At 38.1% G+C, this 21,095-nt stretch overlaps 2 protein-coding genes across 2 annotated transcripts; one reads left to right on the forward strand and one right to left on the reverse strand.

Annotated features, from left to right (window-relative positions):
* Positions 1-3,634: 3,634 nt before the first annotated feature.
* LOC107485356 (putative glycerol-3-phosphate transporter 4) lies at positions 3,635-6,927 on the forward strand. Its single transcript, XM_016105884.3, has 3 exons — positions 3,635-4,921; positions 5,402-5,941; positions 6,526-6,927. The coding sequence occupies exons 1-3, from the start codon at positions 3,973-3,975 to the stop codon at positions 6,552-6,554; spliced, it is 1,518 nt and encodes a 505-aa protein (XP_015961370.1). The 5' UTR covers positions 3,635-3,972; the 3' UTR covers positions 6,555-6,927.
* A 4,197-nt stretch (positions 6,928-11,124) lies between these two features.
* On the reverse strand, positions 11,125-12,273 carry LOC107485539 (F-box/kelch-repeat protein At3g06240-like). Its single transcript, XM_016106078.1, has one exon. The coding sequence runs from the start codon at positions 12,271-12,273 to the stop codon at positions 11,125-11,127; it is 1,149 nt and encodes a 382-aa protein (XP_015961564.1).
* Positions 12,274-21,095: the final 8,822 nt, after the last annotated feature.

Consider the following 21,095-nt stretch of genomic DNA (forward strand, 5'->3'; position numbering starts at 1 on the left):
ATGCGCTGCATCCAATGCCCAGCCATTTTTCCGAGAGTTGTGACAGAGTTGTGCCAGTTTTGTGCCTGGGGCGCAAATGCACCCACGCGTACGCGTGGCTGACGCGTACGCGTGGCTGACGCGTACGCGTCGTCTGGCTGTGTTTCAATCCGCGCGTCCGCGTGTATGACGCATACGCGTCGATGAGCTTTGTGGCCATCCACGCGTGCGCGTGGAGTACGCGTACGCGTGGCCCTATTTTCATCCCAAAGTTTATTTTTGAGTTTTAAAAACTAAATCTCATACTTCTAAGCCTCCAATCTCACCCCTTATATATTAAATCATTATGATATGCCTAGCAATGAGAAAGGATCTAGGGGATGTGGTAACTTGCGAGTGAAGCAAGGGGAAAAGTTATGATCAATGATGATCAACGATGATTATATGAGATATGGAGGATGACGGTGGAAGTACCGTGTATGTCATGAGCCGAAGGGCTATATTTATTGATAAATGGCTAGTTCTTGATTGAACCATGAGCCGGATGGCTGAGTTATTGCCGGGTTAAGGCAAAGCCATTACTGATTATAGCTGAGTATAAATGCATATATGATTAATGAATGAATGTGTTAAATGGATAATAATGGAAGATGTTGAAATGTGATGTGTAACCCCGGGTAGTAGGCAGTGGCGTTGTCCACTTGCTCTGGGTATGAGACAGAAAAGGATATTTATGATAAATGAGTTAATTATGGAGTTTTGAATGAATGTAGCTCTGATACCTGGGTAGTAGTAAGGGTTGGGGTTCGTCCCACTTGCTCCAGGATAATGTTTGAGATTTGATAACAATGAGGATTGATAATATGAATTGAGATTGAATGAGTATATGTTTGAGATACCTGGGCAGTAGCAAGGGATGTGGTTCGTCCCGCTTGCTCCGGGTTAATGCTTAAGATACCTGGGCAGTAGCAAGGGTTGTGGTTTGTCCCACTTGCTCCAGGTCAGAGATTGTGATGCCTGGGTAGTAGCGCCAGTAGTGGTGAATCCACTCGCTCCAGGTTGAGCTTTTAAATACCCGCTTGGGTAGTAGCCGCAGTAGTGGTTGTTCCACTGGCTCTGGGTTGAGCGGGTAGTAGCAAGGAGGTTGTAGCTCAAACCTACTTGCTCCGCAAGGGGTGTTTCTGTCCAATGATTAGCTACCAGGACATGTCGGGTTGGCTATATAACCGACAGATGATATCATCAGCCATAGGGCAGGCATACATCATTTGCATATGTTTGAATTGTTTGGGTTTGCCTATTTGTTTTGGATTTCTACATCATATATGCTATGTTACCTGATTATGTGCTATTTGTTCTACTTGTACCTTATTTGTGTATTACTTGTCTGTATTGCTTGTGTTTGTACAACTGAGAGATCCCTCATGTTGGTGTCGGTGGATGTTGAGGGTTGTTCTTGATGAGATGAATTGATGATGCGATTGCATGATGACGATGATTTTTAAATGAGATAATTTGAGCCCCCTGGATAGACGCAGTGATGTGATTTCACTAGCTCCAGGCGAGGGTATGATGTATTGATATAGAGTTGCTGAGGCAGAACAACTGGTGATGGTTTTGCTTATGATTCTAAGTCTGATTCGTGGAAGAATCAGCGAGTTGGGAAACATGTGTAACATGAACTAGATTTAGTATCCCCTTACGACAGATGCATATTTATGGATTAGTGAGAATCTAGGCTGGATACTTGGTGAAAAGGAGTTTAGGATGCTTAGTGAGTTTTTATTACAGTGCATTGTATTTATTTGGCACTTTTACCATACTGGGAACCCATGGGCCCGGGGTTCTCATTCCGTATACACTCTTGTTTTTCAGATACAGGTTCAGGTGCTCAGAAGTGAGCTGCGGTTCGTCTGAGAGACGGCGAAGATATTTATTTTCTCTTCTTTGTGTTTTGCTTAGAATCTCTCCACCTTTATTTTGAAAAGATTATATTATGTATTGAACTCTTTTGGAACTTGCCTATAGAGGTTCTTATGTTTCCTTTGGGAGAGATTAGGATATACTGTTGTCAACTACTTTCATACTGTACCCTAGCCGGCCTAAACTTCGTGGGTCGCGACTAGTGGCTATTACTTATGTCATATATATATATATATCTGTTATCTATCTCTTAATCTCCTTTATGCCTTGTCCGTATATCGCTTTCGACTTCACATTTTATCTTTTCGATGTCAAAACGTGAGTGATACGTCTTCGCGATTTTATTTCTACTCTTTTCAGGCTTCTCGATTAATACTCCTTTCGAAATTACCTATATTTATATATTAAAAATCCACCTGAGAGTCGAACCACCATAATATCATTGACTTATGACTCGAGCATAAGGATTTGAATATTAGGATGTTACAAAGAAACTACAAATAAATTAATTGTATAAAAAATATTGTAAAATATCCAATTCTCAAGTTTTCTTTATCAAGATACTTTGAATTTTCACTATCCGGAATGGATGAAGTTTATTGTCTTAGAATCTCATAATTGAACATCTCACTAAAAGTGTAGAATTTGATGAAGGAAAAAAAATAATTTAAAAAAATGCAAAAATTCAAAATATAGTAGATCTGACAAAAATTTGAAAAACATCAAAAGAAAAATCTTAAAATTGAAAATTTCTGAAAATCAAAAGTGATCAAATCTTATTTTCAAAGATTTTGTTGGACAGTCCATTATAAAATTTCTAGAATTTCCATAGTTAGTAACAAATTTGCGTCTACCATCACTGCCATACATGTCTCTACATTCACTTCTTTCTCGATTACAATTTCAAGTCATGTGACCCATCCTATCACAGTTGTAGCAATTACAACTGTTATCATACTCTCTACCGTCACCACTGTGATCACGATGACAGATTAAAAAAATAATTAAAAAAATATAATGAATAATGAACGAAGGAATTATAAATACACTTATTTTTTCAATTTAAAATTTAAATTTAAAATTTTTCATTCTTCTTGACATTAAAAAAAAAAGTTGTCTGAAGAAAGGAAAAGAAAATAAATATATGTAGCAAAGAATGAATAAAAAAAATAAATGAACATTAAAATAAGAAGTTAAAGGGAGAGTTGTTAGAAAATATTAAGGACGTTGAAACTAATATTACTTCATACATAATTCCAGTGATCCAGAAAAAAAAAATGGAATGAGAGACCACAGATGATATAATAAACTCTGCATAAAAAACACTATAATAAATTCAACTCTCAAATTCTTACCTTTTAAGACACATTGAATTTTTCCTATTTCTACAACTCTCTATTAATAGTTTAATATTAGATTAGATTTGATTTAACGTTTCCTTAAATAAAAAAAGAGCAATGTTAGGAGGCCAGTAATTTTTGTGATTGTTAGCCATCAATTAGTTATCAATGATGATTTGATGGTATGAGATTGGTGTAAAATTTCATCAAATGGCTCACCTTTCTCTGCTAGTTACATGCTGGCCAAAATTCAATAAAACTGCTGGTCCCCTAGACTTTTCCATAAAAAAAAAGGGGAACAAGCACACAACCGATGCATAACGCATAGGTCCCGGACATAAATAAATACAGTAGCAAACAAACAAAGAAAGACCTGTGTGTAGCCGCCAAAGAGAACGGTGAAGGACTGCCGGGTCATCCTACACCACCCGTCACAAAATCCACGTGTCAGCCTCCCAACAAACAAACCCTGGCCACGTCGCCCCCTCCCTCCTCTCACTTCTCTGATCCTCTCCTCTATTTTCTCTCTCCCGCCAAATTCTTCGCTCCCCCACCCGCTTCTTCTTCTCTCTTTCTTTCTTTCTTTCTTCTCCTCACTCTCCACCTCCACATTATTCATTCATCCATTTCTCTACATTCAAGCTCATACCTAAACTCCACCATCAATTAATTCATTGAGTAACCATCAGTTCAATTCAACAAAACGTATGCTGAAGAAGTCAAAATAAAGATGTCTCTGCCTTCAGAAGCAATGAGGGGAACTCCCCCCGGAATTCTCCTAATAAGAGCCCTAAGAGGAAAAGATTGGAACCTCCGAACATACCGTTATATGGTTCTGTTAATAACTTTCATGGCCTACGCATGCTACCATGCGACAAGAAAGCCCACGGGCATAGTCAAGAGCGTCCTCTGCCCGGACGCACACAAGCACGCCACCGAGGCCCAAGGCTGGAGCCCATTCAACGGTCCTGAAGGCCCGTCCCGGCTCGGCGAGATTGACGTTGCCTTCCTCGCTTGCTACTCCCTTGGCATGTACGTCGCCGGCCACCTCGGCGATACCCTAGACCTTCGTTTGTTTCTCACTACCGGCATGATGGGAAGTGGAATCTTCGTTGCTCTTTTCGGAATGGGATTCTTCTGGGACGTTCATGAATTTTGGTTCTACTTATCGATGCAGATGGTGGCAGGGTTGTTCCAAGCCACAGGTTGGCCTTCTGTGGTAGCAGTTATTGGAAACTGGTTTGGGAAGAGGAAGAGAGGGTTGATAATGGGGATTTGGAACGCGCACACATCGGTTGGGAACATTAGTGGTTCACTTCTTGCGGCCAGTGTTCTGGACCATGGTTGGGGCTGGTCTTTCATGGTCCCCGGTGCTCTGATTGTGTTTGGAGGGATTGTTGTGTACTTGTTTCTTGCTGCGTACCCGGAGGACGTTGGATTTGCGACGATTCACAGCGTTGGATCGGATGTTATGCCGGAATCTTTGGTTCCTGTAGACGATGAAGAGGCTCCTGAGGGGAAATGTGCTCAGAGGCAGGGTTCCATGTGTAGGAGGAGCATTGGGCTTGCTGAGGCTTGTATGATACCCGGTGTCATTCCATTTGCGCTCTGTCTTTTCTTTGCCAAGCTTGTCGCCTATACTTTCTTATATTGGTTGCCATTTTACTTGACTCAAACAGGTGATTATACTTGCATCTTATTATCTTTTCATTCATATATACATTTGTTTGTTTCCTCCATTTCCCTTGAAAGCTCACACACCCCTTAATTAAGGGTTCTATGTATGTTGTGGCTTATGTAAGACATATTTAAATCTATCTTCCATAAACCTACGAGAGTCAGGCTTAGGGATTAGGAAGAATATAATATATATACACATCTACACACTAAGAGCTTTCCCCAACATTTCAAGTTGCAATTTTGGTCATGGGTTAGTATCGAGTAGGATGTGAATATCTTGCCTAAGTATGATTAGGAAGAACTAATTCATTAGATGTGTTGAACTAGTTGCTACCCTCTTATTGAACTTGTAGTGGTCCTGGAATTCCTCAACAAAGATCAGAATATAACAGTTGGATTGCATAGTTGACCCCTAAGTAAAACATGTTCTTTTTGTTTTTCTTATAAGCTGCCCAAATTTTCATCATTTTATCTTGCAGAAATTGGAGGGGAGTACCTCTCGGTAAAAGCTGCCGGGAACATTTCCACCATGTTCGATTTAGGAGGCATTTTTGGGGGTATTCTTGCTGGTTACCTGTCGGATAAACTCGATGCCCGTGCTATTACTGCAGCGAGCTTTATGTATGCAGCAATTCCTTCGATGCTTTTGTACCGATGTTATGGAAGTGTTTCGATGACAATCAACATTGCCCTTATGGCGTTAACTGGTTTACTTGTAAATGGTCCTTATGCACTTATCACCACTGCTGTCTCTGCGGACCTGGGGACACATAGTTCTCTTAGAGGAGATTCTCGAGCTCTTGCTACTGTCACTGCTATAATAGATGGTACGGGATCGGTTGGTGCAGCGCTTGGTCCCCTTCTTACTGGCTTCATTTCAACAAGGGGATGGAATGAAGTTTTCCTTATGCTAACCATTGGTGCTTTTATTGCTGGAATTCTTCTTACACGTTTGGTCATAGCTGAAATTGCAGAGAAGTCTGGCCAAAATTTATACAGGGAACAGCAAAATTCTGGAGGTAATATTAGTTTAAATATTTTAAATATCACCTTTTGGTTATCTCAAATGTGCATTCGGTGGAAGCATTTCCCAAGTACTATGTCTTACCTTATCACATACATCGCATCCCTAGTCCTTAGTTATTTTTACATAATTCTCAGTGTATGAATGTCTGGAAACTTTGGTACATTTTTTTTGGGGTATGTTAAAATGTTTAAATGTATTAAAACAAATGTAGTTAGAAAGTCATATTACCATGGGTTTATATTTTAAGAGTGTTGACTTAGCCTCCTTATATTCTTAACAATCATCATAATTTAAAATTCCACTCACACTGACAAGCATTGGTATATACTATATATACAACAAAACATGGGAAGTGAAATTTAAAATTGGGAGGATATTTAGGTAAATGTTGGACAGCAGGAGTTAAATCCTGTATGCATGTATCATTGCTTCTGTTTTTGTTCCTTCATCTCCTCTTACCAAAATATTAAAGGAGTTGCAACCTCTTGTTTGTTGCTATTGATGATTAAGCCAAATTCTGCTTGAATTTTGAACTTAGAATGTATCCACCTGAACCCTGCGGTTCTTCTTTTGCAGCTCAACCGCTTCTACAGGAGCAAAGGTGACGGTAACAGTGACACTGTTGAGTGCCTCATGAATATTCAAATATACTTCTCCAACACTTGAGGCTGTATCTGTAATATGAGAGAAAGTTGCAAGGTTTTTGTTTTCGATAGATTTTAGTAGCCATTTTATATGTGTGTTTCTCTTATGATGTATATTCCCTAGTGATAAGCTAAGTTGACCAGCAAGTAGAAGACCAAATCCATGATTCTGCAGCTCTTCATTTTGTTCTATGGAGGGATTCCACAAGGAATCATGGCTCACACTATTCAAGAATGAAACTTGATTCCCATTCATCTTAAATTGACTTTCCTATGGGAATACTTGATTATATTATGTTTCTAAAGTTTCATATTATGAATATGGTTATGAATATTCTTTATAATAATTTTGGGGTGAATTCTTCCAAACCCATGGCAATTTTGTGGGTAAGTTACCCTTGCTCATGTGTCTTCATCTCAGCCATTGATCAAAAAAATTTTCAATCTTTCATTAATTGATGCATTAAATGTTTTCACACTACATTGTATTTTATATTATTTACATTATACCCCATAACTTATTTATACTTGATGCAATACGCAAATAGTTGATTTTACAAATCTCTCCCCAAATACCATACAAATCAAAACCTTCCCCAAATACCATTTCAATGTGTACAGCTTCTTCTTCTACCTCTCAAAAGACACTTCAAAAGAACTGCTTCATTCTTCAACCTGACTGCTTCTTTTACCCTTCTATGATCTCACTTCTTCTTCTTCTCTACCCTTCCTGTGGGTGATGGGTTTGATTTTTCCGGCGACCCACTCCTAAAACCTTCCCCAGATACTCCTGTAGTATCCACAGCTCCTTTATCTACCTCAGTGCTTCTTCTACCCTCCCCTTAACTTAAGCGTTTGATTTTTCCGACGACCCACTCGCAAAACCTTCCCCAAATACTGCTGTAATGTCCACAGCCTCTTTTTCTACCTCGTTCCTCTGATTTCAAGGTCAGTCATTGTCAGGGACAGATTTTTCCGAACCCCGTGGAATACCCTGCCTTCTGCGTCTTCGTCCAGGGTTACGCGGGTGTCATTTTCTGTGATTTACCGTCGAAGAATGTAAGTCATCCCCTTGCTAGCAAGGTTCCAGTGACCCACGTGCATAACGTTCTCGGAAAACCCTTGTAAGCCCTACTGCTTCTTCATCTAGGTCATTCGTTCGTTTTTTTGTTTTTTTAGCCAATTTGCGTGATTTGTTCTGTTAATCACTTTCTGTAATCACCGTTCATCGAAGAAGATTGATTCAATTTGGAATGCAATAGATGATGTTAGTTGTCCATGGTGGTGTTAAATGTTAATCAGATCGATGGCCAGTGATGCATGCTCTTCAAACACGAGACGAGGCATAGGGGGAGCCGGCGGACAACGGGAACTGAGATCTGGAAATGCAACCTCAAGTTCGCTGCAACCTCAGGATGTAATAGATGGTGTGGCCCCAAAATGCTTCTGTGAAAAATATGCCATCAGTTACATGGCGAAGACAGACACCAACCCAAATAGGTTATTTTTTGGATGCCCATTATTAAAGGTAACCACGCAATTCTTTATGTTTGAGAACTAAGATTATGCTAAAATTTGATTAAAATTTGAATTTTCTGGAATGGAGCTTTAGACTCTATATTTTGGTTATTATCCACCTTGCTCAAGTTGTTGTGGATGTGATTTTGAATTGTTGGGAATTGCATGCCTATTGGTTATGAAAATGATTTGACTTTGTTATTGATTTGATGTTAAATTGGGTTGATTTTGTATATGATTTGATATTGGTGCTGGTTAATTTTGATGAATGACTGAGAATTGGGAAAAAGTTGATTTATTCAAAATAGATCTACCTAGATTAAAAATCATGATTGTGACAAGAATTGACATGGTACCTGATCTGATATTAAAAATGGATGCTACAATTTGAAAGGATTTTATAGATGTAGAATTTAGGGATTAATTACAGTGACGTACATGGATTAGATTGAATTGGAGTATTTTGTAATCCCTTACATTAATTGTGTTCTATTCGTTGTAGGTGACAAAAGCACATTGTAAGTTCTTTCTCTGGGTTGATGACCACATTGTTAGGGTCAGAGCGGGGGAGGCTACAAGGGGATCGGGTGATGGGAAGCAGAGTGATGTTGGAAAACATTTGGGAATGGATAACTTGATAGACCATGTAGAGGAAAGAATAGCAAAACTAGAGAAGCCGCTGAACAAGAAAAGTAGAGAAGCAGAGTTGAGGAAAAAGGCTAGAGAAGCAGCTGCAAGAGACATGGAGGCTTCATCAACAACGTCTATTGATTAGCTGCAAACCAGAACCCGAAGCACCTCGATTAGGTTCAGAAACTTAAGAATAATTTCCTTCTTTGCTGAAAATTGCTACTAGAATGTAGAGACACAAATGTTTGAAGCTTTAAAAGCAAAAATTGTCGAAGACGTTCATCTGATTTGGGCAACATGGTTGGAATTTGTTTATGTTTCTAGTTACGTATTTTTGTTTTACCCATAGATACGTATATGTTTTGTGGTATTTATTTTTGTGACTTAGTTACCAAAGTTTCCTACTAATTTCAATAGCGTATGAAGGCTAATATGTTGTAGTAAGTCAGCCTGAATACCAGAAAATAGCAACCTTTTTATTAGTGACACGAATGCTTAAGATTGCAGTCATGTTATAACTCAATCTTCGGCAATTCTGTAAGAGTAGGAAGGAGAAGGGCATGACAATATACACCGATGATTTGGTGACTTCCATGACAAATCATGCAGCCACCACAATAGATAATTGACAAGATCTGTTTTTCTTCTTATATACTAGTGTGCAGCATAAATTTTAAGTTGTGAGAGAATGAAGAAGCTGAAAGTAAACTAGAATGTTATGTTAGGCTTTGGAAATTTGTTGAATTGCAACTTGTTAGTCAAGTTTAATTGCTTTCCTTTCAGAAAATTTCCTGCATAGGTTTTGAAATTCCTAATCTCTTGAACCTAAATAAATCTTAACACTTGTAGTTTATTTGATCATGATGGATGGCCAGTGCTTTGTTCTAATACACATAAATTGTTCAGCAAGCTATTATGCTTGAAATAATTAGTCTGTCTGTTAACATAATGGATTTTAAAGGCTTCATCTCATTAGGTATTGAAGTTGTAGATCATCATCTTTATACCATTGCACATGATGTATAATACTCCAATTGAAAGATCTGACTTTTTAAAATTTAAAAGTAAACTAGAATGTTATGTTAGGCTTTGGAAATTTGTTGAATTGCAACTTGTTGGTCAAGTTTAATTGCTTTCCTTTCAGAAAATTTCCTGCATAGGTTTTGAAATTCCTAATCCCTTGAACCTAAATAAATCTTAACACTTGTAGTTTATTTGATCATGATGAATGGCCACTGCTTTGTTCTAATACACATAAATTGTTCAGCAAGCTATGATTGCAAGCTGGAGTTTGTTCATGGAGTGCTAATGGCTTATTGCAGGTCTTACCAGGTTACCATGTACTGGGTTGCTCTTTTTTTCTTCTTATAAAATAATATTCAACGAGTATATGGCTTATTGCAGGTTTTACAGTGCACTGGGCTAGGTTCTGTCATCGTCCAACAAAGCAGTGGTGTATACAAATGTTCTCTTAAAACCCAGGGCCATCATGTAAGTTTCTCTTGTAACATTGCCCGTTTATATGTCGTCTTTTTTGGTCGAATCGTGTTACATAGGAAAACTTTGGTCGAATTATAGGTCGAATTGTCTCGATTCACGATTATCCCGGATCAGTTCTGGTTAGGTATTAAGGTGTAACATAGTATATGATCAAAGGTCATCGAATTTTTTTTTCCCAGCGTTTGTTACTTTAATTAACTGAATATTTAGTCTTTCTGTCATACTTGGGATTGGGCTCGGTCAACTAACCTGGAAAGACATTTATTTTTTGGTAGTTCAAGTCTATCTAAAAGTAAAGTGGGCTATCTATCAACTTGGGTCAGCTACAAAAACAATTAGTGGATAATTCAAGTCAGGATTAATGCAGCAACTGGCTTGAAACTTGTTAAGCCCAACTCTCTCCGGAATTTTAAAAGAAAACCAAGTTTTTCCAGGTAACTATTTATTCCATTTATGTTTGTGTTTACCGTTAATTTGATCAATGTTTTTTTGGAATAGCATTTCTTGATTGAATATTCGCATAAAATGTTAGTAGGTTAAATGTTATTTCTCACATAATCCCTATACTAGGATGGTTAGAAACAGAATAACACCATTATAAATCTCCTGTACATGAGGAAGACTACACGACACATCGAATTAGATAGATTGAGGTTGTTATGCAACCATTTCTCTTAATTTTGGCTCTTTCAAACCAATGTAAAACATACAATTGTAAAGACAGGCTGAAAGAAAAAATACTAGGAATTAACCATTGTCATAACAGTTCTAGGGATTCCATTAACAAAAAAAAAAAATTAACATCAACTGGAATAGTAAACAAAGAGTTTCAACCAAGTTCCACAATACATGTAGTCGGAGTATATCTAAATGTCAATTATTTCTAGACAGGAAACATCCCTGCAAAATACTTGAGTGTAGACCTTACTGTGATCGAGTGTGGTGTTTCTGGGTATCGCCATGCTCTCCTCACCAATAGATTTCTAGTGCCATGTTCGATGTCATATTCTGTCAACACAAGCTCTCTGTACCTGTAATTGACGAGTAACTCTCTTTCCTTTGAATTGTTCACCAACAAAAGTAGGTTATCATCCACGAATAGTATTGGATTTTCTCTGATGCTTCGACTCGCAAACCTGCAGTATTGCTCTAATATTCTGTTTCCATTCGCGTCTTCATTCAAGTGCCAAATTGCTGCGACATAACCAAATTCGTTGTGTGTATGAGCGAGGAGTGCAACTTTTTCCTTGTGCATTAGTAAATTGTGAATGGTATATATTGCACCTACAGGGATAGACACCTCGCTAAATGATTCATCTTCAACACTGTAACATAAAACAGACTTGGGTGTAGCATAGCTATCTCCTGTACCAGTTATCCAATACGTCTGACCATTATTAAAAACAGAGTTAGGGTCAATTTTTTCTACACCAGGGAGACAATCAACGCAGTGAAACCATGTAGAACGCCTTGAACAATATCTAGAGAAAAAAACATAGGCATCAGCTATGTCCCTTTTGCACATATGTATGACTGTGTATGAATCTGAGTTTGGAACATGACCGAAACCATATACTGGGAAAAACGATCTACCGTGGTCCCTGTGGGGGTCAAAAATTTCTCTAGAGCATTGTGTTGTCGGATTCCATACCAAAAGTCTTGTGTCGTCTCGTTCACGAGAGAACTTGAAACATATGTTCCCGTTTGACACTCCCACAATACGAAACCACCCATGGATGCCAACTCCGAAAGGATGCTGAACATTCACTTCTTCTCCAGAAGCAGCATTCACTATATATAGTGAATCTGAACCCATTAACAGTAGTGAGTATCCAACATGAAACAAAACATGTTGATCTAACACTTTCTGCCTTCGCATGTGGTGTATGCATGTCTCTTGTTGGCGTAGCCGTCGGTACCTGAATTTATTCAAGCACATACATCTCCCTACAGCTTTGGCACTACTACGCAGAAAGATTTCTTGTAGCAGTTCATCCGGAATAATCGGCAAGGGAAGTTGGAATTTAGCCATTTTACTAGACGCACGTTTCGTAGTCTTGGTTTTCGGTTGTGTTTACTTTGTAGTTTTTGAATTGTTGAAGTCTGTTGCTCTCTTTTAAGTAATGAACATAAATTAGTCTAACTTATTAATTGTGTGAGATGCAGCATCCAACGAGAATTGATGAGGCAGAATATTGTATTTACCGGTGTTATCGTAACCTCTTTGAACTAGGTGTTTAGTACCATTAAATTTGACTCGTCTACCCAAGTTTTTGCCTACCCTAGTAAATAAATTCAGTTGGAATTCCAACATACTCCAATAAGCTTATCTTTGATTTTTTGTTTTTCTAGTTTGAAATTAGATGTAGCCGCAAATTTTCCCTATTAAGTTTTAATTTGCTGATATACTCACTAATCTGTTTACTTGATTTCCAATTTTTTTTGCCCTATCACAACATTACAACCCCTCATCCTAAAGAAAACCATGTTACTCCCCAAATTAATCATTTCCACAGATTCAGCATAAAGTATTTTCAATACCTAATTAGGATGTTACCAGCTACCACTGGCACACCCTCATCCATGCAGCCACAGGTAAACAACTTTCAAGTTTTCCCCATGATAAAAAAGTCGTTGTTACCAAATTTTCTTACAAATAATGACCGAAATAAAAAAATACTTCTGATGGTAGACTTCTGTGAGACTTGATCAAAAATAAACCCATAGATGTATATACATTAACAAAATAACGAAGTCCAACACCATAATTTACATTCAGAAAATCAAAGCTATTACACAAAATACTAATCGAAGATTTTCACAAAAGTAAACATGTACATATAGACATGGCTACCGAAACACTACTACAAAACATTATTTCACCAATAAACCTTAAACAAATTAATCTGTCGTCTTTTGTCCTACGATGATGGTGTTATCTGGTTCACAAACGAGTCGGAAGAGTCAGATGGAAAATTTCTTCTATACCTCCTACTAGGTCCTGCGATTGCCCTCCTACTAGGTCTTCCCACTGCACCTCCCCCCTGTTGACGGCGGTTGAACCTGCAGTAATTTTGAAAAATTTATTATACAACAATGAATATAATAAAGTATGTAGACTTACTTTCCTAAGTAAACAAGTTATTGTTACCTTGACTCATGAGGATACGGTGGTGAACCTTCTTGCCTCCGATGCTACCGGCGTAATAACCTTTCAGTCTCAAACGCAGCCACCTGCTCATCCTTGTTGAAGTGTACGTTGCATCTGTCTGCCAGCCAGTGTTTGATTTGATCCGGCAATACGTTGGAGGCATATATCTCATCAACGGCTCTGGGCATTTCAACCGAACGAGTATGGTCCCATGCAAGCATGTGGAAGATACCCCAACCTACGTAACTGAGTTCCAGCATAAGCCGTGGAGTTGGTCAAAAGAGAGATCTTATCCTCCCCATGTCGGTTGCGTTGATCCAATAGTTATCACCGTCTCTAGTTGGGTGGATATGGAGACAGTTGTCTTGTCTGTCTATTAAGTACAGATCAGTGGTTGTGAAGAACGAAAAGTGCCATACAATGTGCTGTGGAATCCTTACATCTTCCTATAGTCAGAGAAACAAAATTAGATGTTAAACAGATTTTGAAAAAATTAGATAAAAAACCGTAAAGAGAAGTGGTGTCTGCAGCGCCGGAAGTAAGCTTACATCTGTTGGGAATAGGTTTAGGACAAAAGTCTGTTCAGGGCATCTTCTCATGTTCCTTAAGGCACTGACGTAACTAGCCGGTAGCCACCACGAACCAAATGTTGAAAAGTCAGTATTGTTAAGAATAAGAAACCATGGAAGGACAGAACCGAAACTTGAGAAGTAATCAATGTTAAAAAAGAACAAACCATGCAAGGAGAGATGGTCATGCGTGTGGATAAAATAGTTAACAAAATGAAAAAAATAGTTATTTGCTTACCGGAATTCGGCTCCATCTTTGTTTGCTAATATTAGTGACTAGTCTCTGAAGTTGATAGCCGCGGTGAGTGAATTAGGAGAGGGTTTACAAATTACAATGGTGTTGTCAAATGATTTTCTCTAGGAAGTCAAGTTTTACTTTTAAAGAGGGTAAAACCAGAGGTCACACCGGTTGGAAATGAAGTTGAAGGGATATATTGAAACCATCAATTAGGATTCAAACCTCATCACTAATCATACCTTTTCGTAAATCTAAACTAAATAATAAATACACATAATAAACTCTATTTGAATTGTATTACTCATGTTTTGGTAAAGGTAAATGTAGTTTAATAACCATTCATTGGTATACGTATCACTAGATGAATAAACATAACGAAGGTTACACATAATAAAATTAAAAAATATAACAAGTTTAATATTGTGTTCATATTTACGTAAATTATTGTAATCATGTTTACTAAATTGTTTGACAAAATATACGAAATCATGCAAACCTTTCTTTATTAACATATCAGAATGTGCTGTTCCATTCATAAATTAACATAAAGTACTTCAAATAACATAATCATATTTTTTACGACCCAATAGCTTTTTCAATTTCAGTAAGCGCAACACAAAACGTCAATAAAAAATTAACCGAACGTACTTAAAATAACATAACCAGAATAACTTATTGCACGCATTATAATATTAAAAGTCTATGCAATGGACACAATTATTTTAATGCCTTAGGTATAAATAATTCAAAGCATACTTCCTAACCCCTTAACCAATCGCTCTTCCTTTTTAGATATTTCGTTGTAGTATTTCTTTGCTGCTTCAAGGACTTCTTGGGATTTCAAATTGAACGGATTCATCACCAGATCAATAGCCAGCCGTAATCTAGTGCTATCATTTACCTAGGAGAAAAAACAAAAGAATTCAGACGCATAGGTTAGATTAAAATTTTGAGATAATATATGAAACCATGAAACGAATTTTATTTTATAACTACCTTAATATTGTAGTTACTCCTCCATTGGCACTCCCTCATCCAGGTTGTCACCCAAACTCCACAATCATTCCTTGTATATGTAAAAAAAATTTATTGAAGTCTATAACCAACTTAATTCCTAAGGGAAAAAAATCATAGCAGACGAAATGGTACTGTAAAAAAAATATTATCTTCCGTAACCAAGGCTGGCCGGAAAAGCAATGTATAGCACTATTACAACATCAATAAATATGTTAGTGGTCTCTTTTACTTGTGCAGAAGGAAAATGTATTCATTACACGTTAGCAAATTCATTGATGCATCTCAGTAATTGAGAACTCAACAATCAATAATAACTTGTAAGGTTTCTTACGAGTCATCGTTCTGCTCGCCAATTTCTGCAGGGTGTATTATAGGATACTCTGAAATTATTGGTCTGTGTGTTGTTTGGTTAGCATAGAAGGTGGAGTCATCAAGCATCTCCTCAGTAAACAGTGCCTGTAATCAAAGTAAAATTTAATTCAGGTGTCAACTCTGGTGTCTGTTTAAGCAATTTAAAATCTATTTCCGCCTATTAGAAATTTTGCAACACTACCATTAGCTTTGCACAACGACGGCGTCTGGTTCTGCTTGAGACGCATGGTTTAGAATCCAGTAATATTAGGTGTCTTTTTTCTATATCAATTACAAGCAGGTACCAGTGCATGTTATCCTCATTCATTGGAACAAAAATCTATCAAAAATATACACAAATAAGATATATGGGAATAAGCGTTTTTTATTTACATTATCATATATTACGAGAATTAAATTATAAAGTTACCTTGCATAACGACTCAAACTCTCCCATGTATTCCTCAACGTAATAGCGTTTCAAAGTCTTTGGCGAGTGAGTCCAATTAAGGGCAAATTGCTGAAATTTGATTTTTCATAAACATGTATAAGATCAATGGAAACCAGGAGATGGAGATCCTCTTAATGGTTTTAACTCATCGAAAATGTAGTGGGTAAAAACCACAAGCAGGGAAAACCGGTGTCCTTGTGTGCATCACACATGAGCATGCTTGATATGAGGTTTATGATCTGCTTCAGCGTTCGTTGATTGACGGCCAATAAGAAAAAATATAAACATATATTCCCTTGTTAAAATTATTTTAAGGAGTTTCATTAACGAAGGCTAATGACTGAAAAATCCATACCTCGTCCACCAATGGTTTGTTCGGCAGTAGAGTATACATGACTCTCCTATTAGCGTGCCACAAGTTTGTCTGTAAAATTATCTCCGAATTCAGTTCTTCATCCTCCATATCTGAACCAAAGACGTAGGTTACGACTGAAACTTCGTCCTTGCACAGTGCCATATCAGCTGGGGGACGGAACAGAACAGGCTTCCACTGATACAATGAAAACTAAGCCGTTATATATTAATAGTAAACCAGCACAACAAATTTGTAAAACTTACTTAACATGATATAACCCACCGCAGGTATCTTTGCGGTTTCATTCGCTAGTGGCAATTTTCTATCAGCCGGGTTGAAGTAGCTAACATATACAGCCTTGTCTAAGCTACTCGTTATAACTGGTTCTGTAGCTGTCTTCTTTCCAGTACCATCATCGCTGAACAAACTTTGGCGAATAACATAATCATCTGGCAGTGTCTGTTCACACTTTGGAGACATTGAACAACACTTTGTAGCCATATGCGATTTTGAATCCGCGGCTTGATGAATGCTTGACATGTTGGATCTAATCTTCTTGGAGGAATCCAGATTCCTCTCAAGAATACCGGACGGCATGCTGAATCCGCTCATGATCACAGGCATTAATGTGGGGTTGAAGTTATCGGGCGGCCCATTCCGAAGATTGATTGTTTGTGGCATAGTTCCAAACACAGGATAACACGTCTTGGTCTGGGAAGCAATCAGGTTTGTAAGTGTATTCATCATCGTCGACATTTGCATTAACACTTCTTTTAGGGAAGGTTCTACGACTGTAGTTTTACCGAAGTCGTCGCCTATCTCTTTGCTGGCTCCACCGTTAAAATTTACTTGTAGTCGCTGGTCATGCATGGTGCTTCCTCGGAGACTATGAGAAACAAAACTTAAAAATATGAATACTTTATATTCGGAATCGTTATAAAAGGACTTGACTAGTTTCTGGAAATGTAATTTAATTCTAACCTTGATGACAGTTCTATCACTTCCTTGTCGACAACTTTTCTCGAGATTTTTCTACTTTGTTCCTTTTTGGCTTCGTCGTCTCCCTTTTCTATTTTTTGTGTTGAGCGTCGCTTTCCTCTGGCAGCCATTGGGTGTTTTAGCTGTTTAATTTTTTTTATTTAAAAAAATGAAAAATACTGCAACATGTTCAGTTAATGAGTTGCACTCCACTAGCAAGCACAATTTCTTAAAAGAATAACAAACATGGTAGGTTGTCCCTACTATTCAAAGGAGTTTTGACAATTGAGTGATATTTGGATTTTGGCCTTTTAATATATCAGGCAATTTACGTTTCCAGTTTATATTCCTAAATTTTTGAATAAAAAAAATTTACAAAAAAATCTTTTTTCTGATTGGTGAAAGATAAGGCTACAACCAATTTTTTTTAAATTATTTTCGTTTGGTCGAGGTATCGATCCTTTAAATATATTTGAAGTTATTCAGCTCAATACATTTGTTTAATTTCCTTTTTTGTAGTCAAAGCTATTAAACATTTTCTGGTAACCGTCTATTTTTTTTCTTTTACCAATCGGTGACTAGAAGATTTGTTTTAATTTTCATAATGAATGCTTGTCTCCATTAAGTTGCTCATAAAGTAATATGCTCATATAATAGAATTTTGTTTGTTGTTATCTCTTGTTGTTTCACACACTCGGTCAAAGATCTAGTCCGCAACAGAGTTTAATGCGACGGCTAAACACTCGAAAAGGTTAGCATGAAAATAATACACGTATTTGCTGCTAGCTCGAGAAAAGGGGAATTTTTATTCCATTTCCTATGAATTATATTCCTTTTCATTAACTATGTGTATACCATTACCTGTCTCCAACACAGATCTTTGATTTTTCCTTTGTCATGGTCACTCATCATCTAACTTATGGTGCACCCTAATTTATTGCCTAATGACTTTTTTGCTTTCCATCTTTAGGCCCGTTGCCTATCACTTATAGGAGACTGAACTTCCCATCCCTCATCGCAAAGCACTTCCTTCCCCGAAAGATAATAACGAAACTTAAAAAGTAACTATTAGTAATGTGTTTGGAACTTTTTTATTAGTATCATAACATTGGATTTATTCACTCTAAGACTGGAACCATTAAGTGTGTGTTTGGATTTCAGTTTGCAAAGGTGCGTTTGCTTAAAATTGATTTTACAAAATTGATTTTGATGAAAAGTAAGTTTGGGTTAACGTGATTTATGTTTGGCAATATTTGTATCAAAATTGATTTTTACCTGTACTCTTTAATTTAGTATTATCTTGGACTATAAATTTTCACTATTTATGGCTTTATTGTTATTTATAATTAATTTTTTAGTTATTTTGTCTTTTTTATAGGATCATAGTTTATATTATACAAAATTTTGGCGATCAAACCGCGAACCCTAAATCGTAAACATTGAACCAGAAACCGCCAAACGAAAAACCAGAGGCACAGAACCATTCACCTTAAGACCTAACGACGAAACCGCAAACCCTAAACCGTACACGTTGAAGCAGAAACCGCCATACAATATACCATTAGCATGAAACCGTTCACTCTAAGGCCTATTCACTATAACCGTACACACTGGACCGTGCGCATTGAACCAGAAACCGGCAAACAATAAATAGTATACACGAAGCCGTTCACTAAAATACCTAGAAATCAAACCGCGAACCCTAAACCGTAAACATTGAACCGGAAACCGCCAAAAGATAAACCAGAGGCACAAAACCATTCACCATAAGACCTAACGACGAAACCGCAAACCCTAAACCGTACACATTGAAGTAGAAACCACCATACAATATACCATTAGCACGAAACCGTTCACTCTAAGGCCTATTCACTATAACCGTACACACTGGACCGTGCGCATTGAACCGGAAACCGGCAAACAATAAATAGTATACACGAAGCCGTTTACTAAAAGACCTAGCGATCAAACTGCGAACCCTAAACCGTTAACATTGAACTGGAAACCGCCAAACGAAAAACCAGAGGCACAGAACCATTCACCATAAGACCTAACGACGAAACCGCAAACCCTAAACCGTACACGTTGAAGCAGAAACTGCCATACAATAAACCATTAGCACGAAACCGTTCACTCTAAGGCCTATTCACTATAACCGTACACACTGGACCGTGCGAATTGAACCGGAAACCGGCAAACAATAAATAGTATACACGAAGCCGTTCACTAAAAGACCTAGCGATCAAACCGCGAACCCTAAACCGTAAACATTGAACCGAAAACCGCCAAACGATAAACCAGAGGCACAGAACCATTCACCATAAGACCTAACGACGAAACCGCGAACCCTAAACCGTACACGTTCAAGCAGAAACCGCCATACAATAAACCATTAGCACGAAATCGTTCACTCTAAGGCCTATTCACTATAACCGTACACACTGGACCGTGCGAATTGAACCGGAAACCGGCAAACAATAAATAGTATACACGAATGCGTTCACTAAAAGACCTAGCGATCAAACCGCGAACCCTAAACCGTAAACATTGAACCGGAAACCGCCAAACGAAAAATCAGAGGCACAAAACCATTCACCATAAGACCTAACGACGAAACCGCGAACCCTAAACCGTACACGTTGAAGCAGAAACCGCCATACAATAAACCATTAGCACGAAACCGTTCATTCTAAGGCCTATTCACTATAACCGTAGACACTAGACTGTGCGAATTGAACTGGAAATCGACAAACAATAAATAGTATACACGAAGCCGTTCACTAAAAGACCTAGCGATCAAACCGCAAACCCTAAACCGTACACGTTGAAGCAGAAACCACCGTACAAGAAACCATTAGCACGAAACCGTTCACTCTAAGGCCTATTCACTATAACCGTATACACTGGACCGTGCGCATTGAACCGGAAACCGGCAAACCATAAACAAGATACACGAAGCCGTTCACTAAAAGACCTAGCGATCAAACCGCGAACCCTAAACCGTAAACATCGAACCGAAAACCGCCAAACGATAAACCAGAGGCACAGAACCATTCACCATAAGACCTAACGACGAAACCGCGAACCCTAAACCGTACACGTTGGAGCAGAAATCGCCATACAATATACCATTAGCACGAAACCGTTCACTCTAAGGCCTATTCACTATAACCGTACACACTGGACCGTGCGCATTAAACCGGAAACCGGCAAAAAATAAATAGTATACACGAAGCCGTTCACTAAAAGACCTAGCGATCAAACTGCGAACCCTAAACCGTAAACATTGAACCGGAAACCGCCAAACGAAAAACCAGAGGCACAGAACCATTCACCATAAGACCTAACGACGAAACCACGAACCCTAAACCGTACACGTTCAAGCAGAAACCGCCATACAATAAACCATTAGCACGAAACCGTTCACTCTAAGGCCTATTCACTATAACCGTACACACTGGATCGTGCGAATTGAATCAGAAACCGGCAAACAATAAATAGTATACACGAAGCCGTTCACTAAAAGACCTAGCGATCAAACCGCAAACCCTAAACCATAAACATTGAACCGGAAACCGCCAAACGATAAACCAGAGGCACAGAACCATTCATGATAAGACCTACTGACGAAACTGCGAACCCTAAACCGTACACATCGAATGGGAAACTGCCAAACAATAAACCGTCGGCACGAAGACCATTCAGTCTGAGATCTAGTAGCTAGACCGGACACATTGAACCGTG

The sequence above is a fragment of the Arachis duranensis genome, chromosome 1 (genome assembly GCF_000817695.3).
Source record: "Arachis duranensis cultivar V14167 chromosome 1, aradu.V14167.gnm2.J7QH, whole genome shotgun sequence".
In the NCBI taxonomy this organism is placed as follows: Eukaryota; Viridiplantae; Streptophyta; class Magnoliopsida; order Fabales; family Fabaceae; genus Arachis; species Arachis duranensis.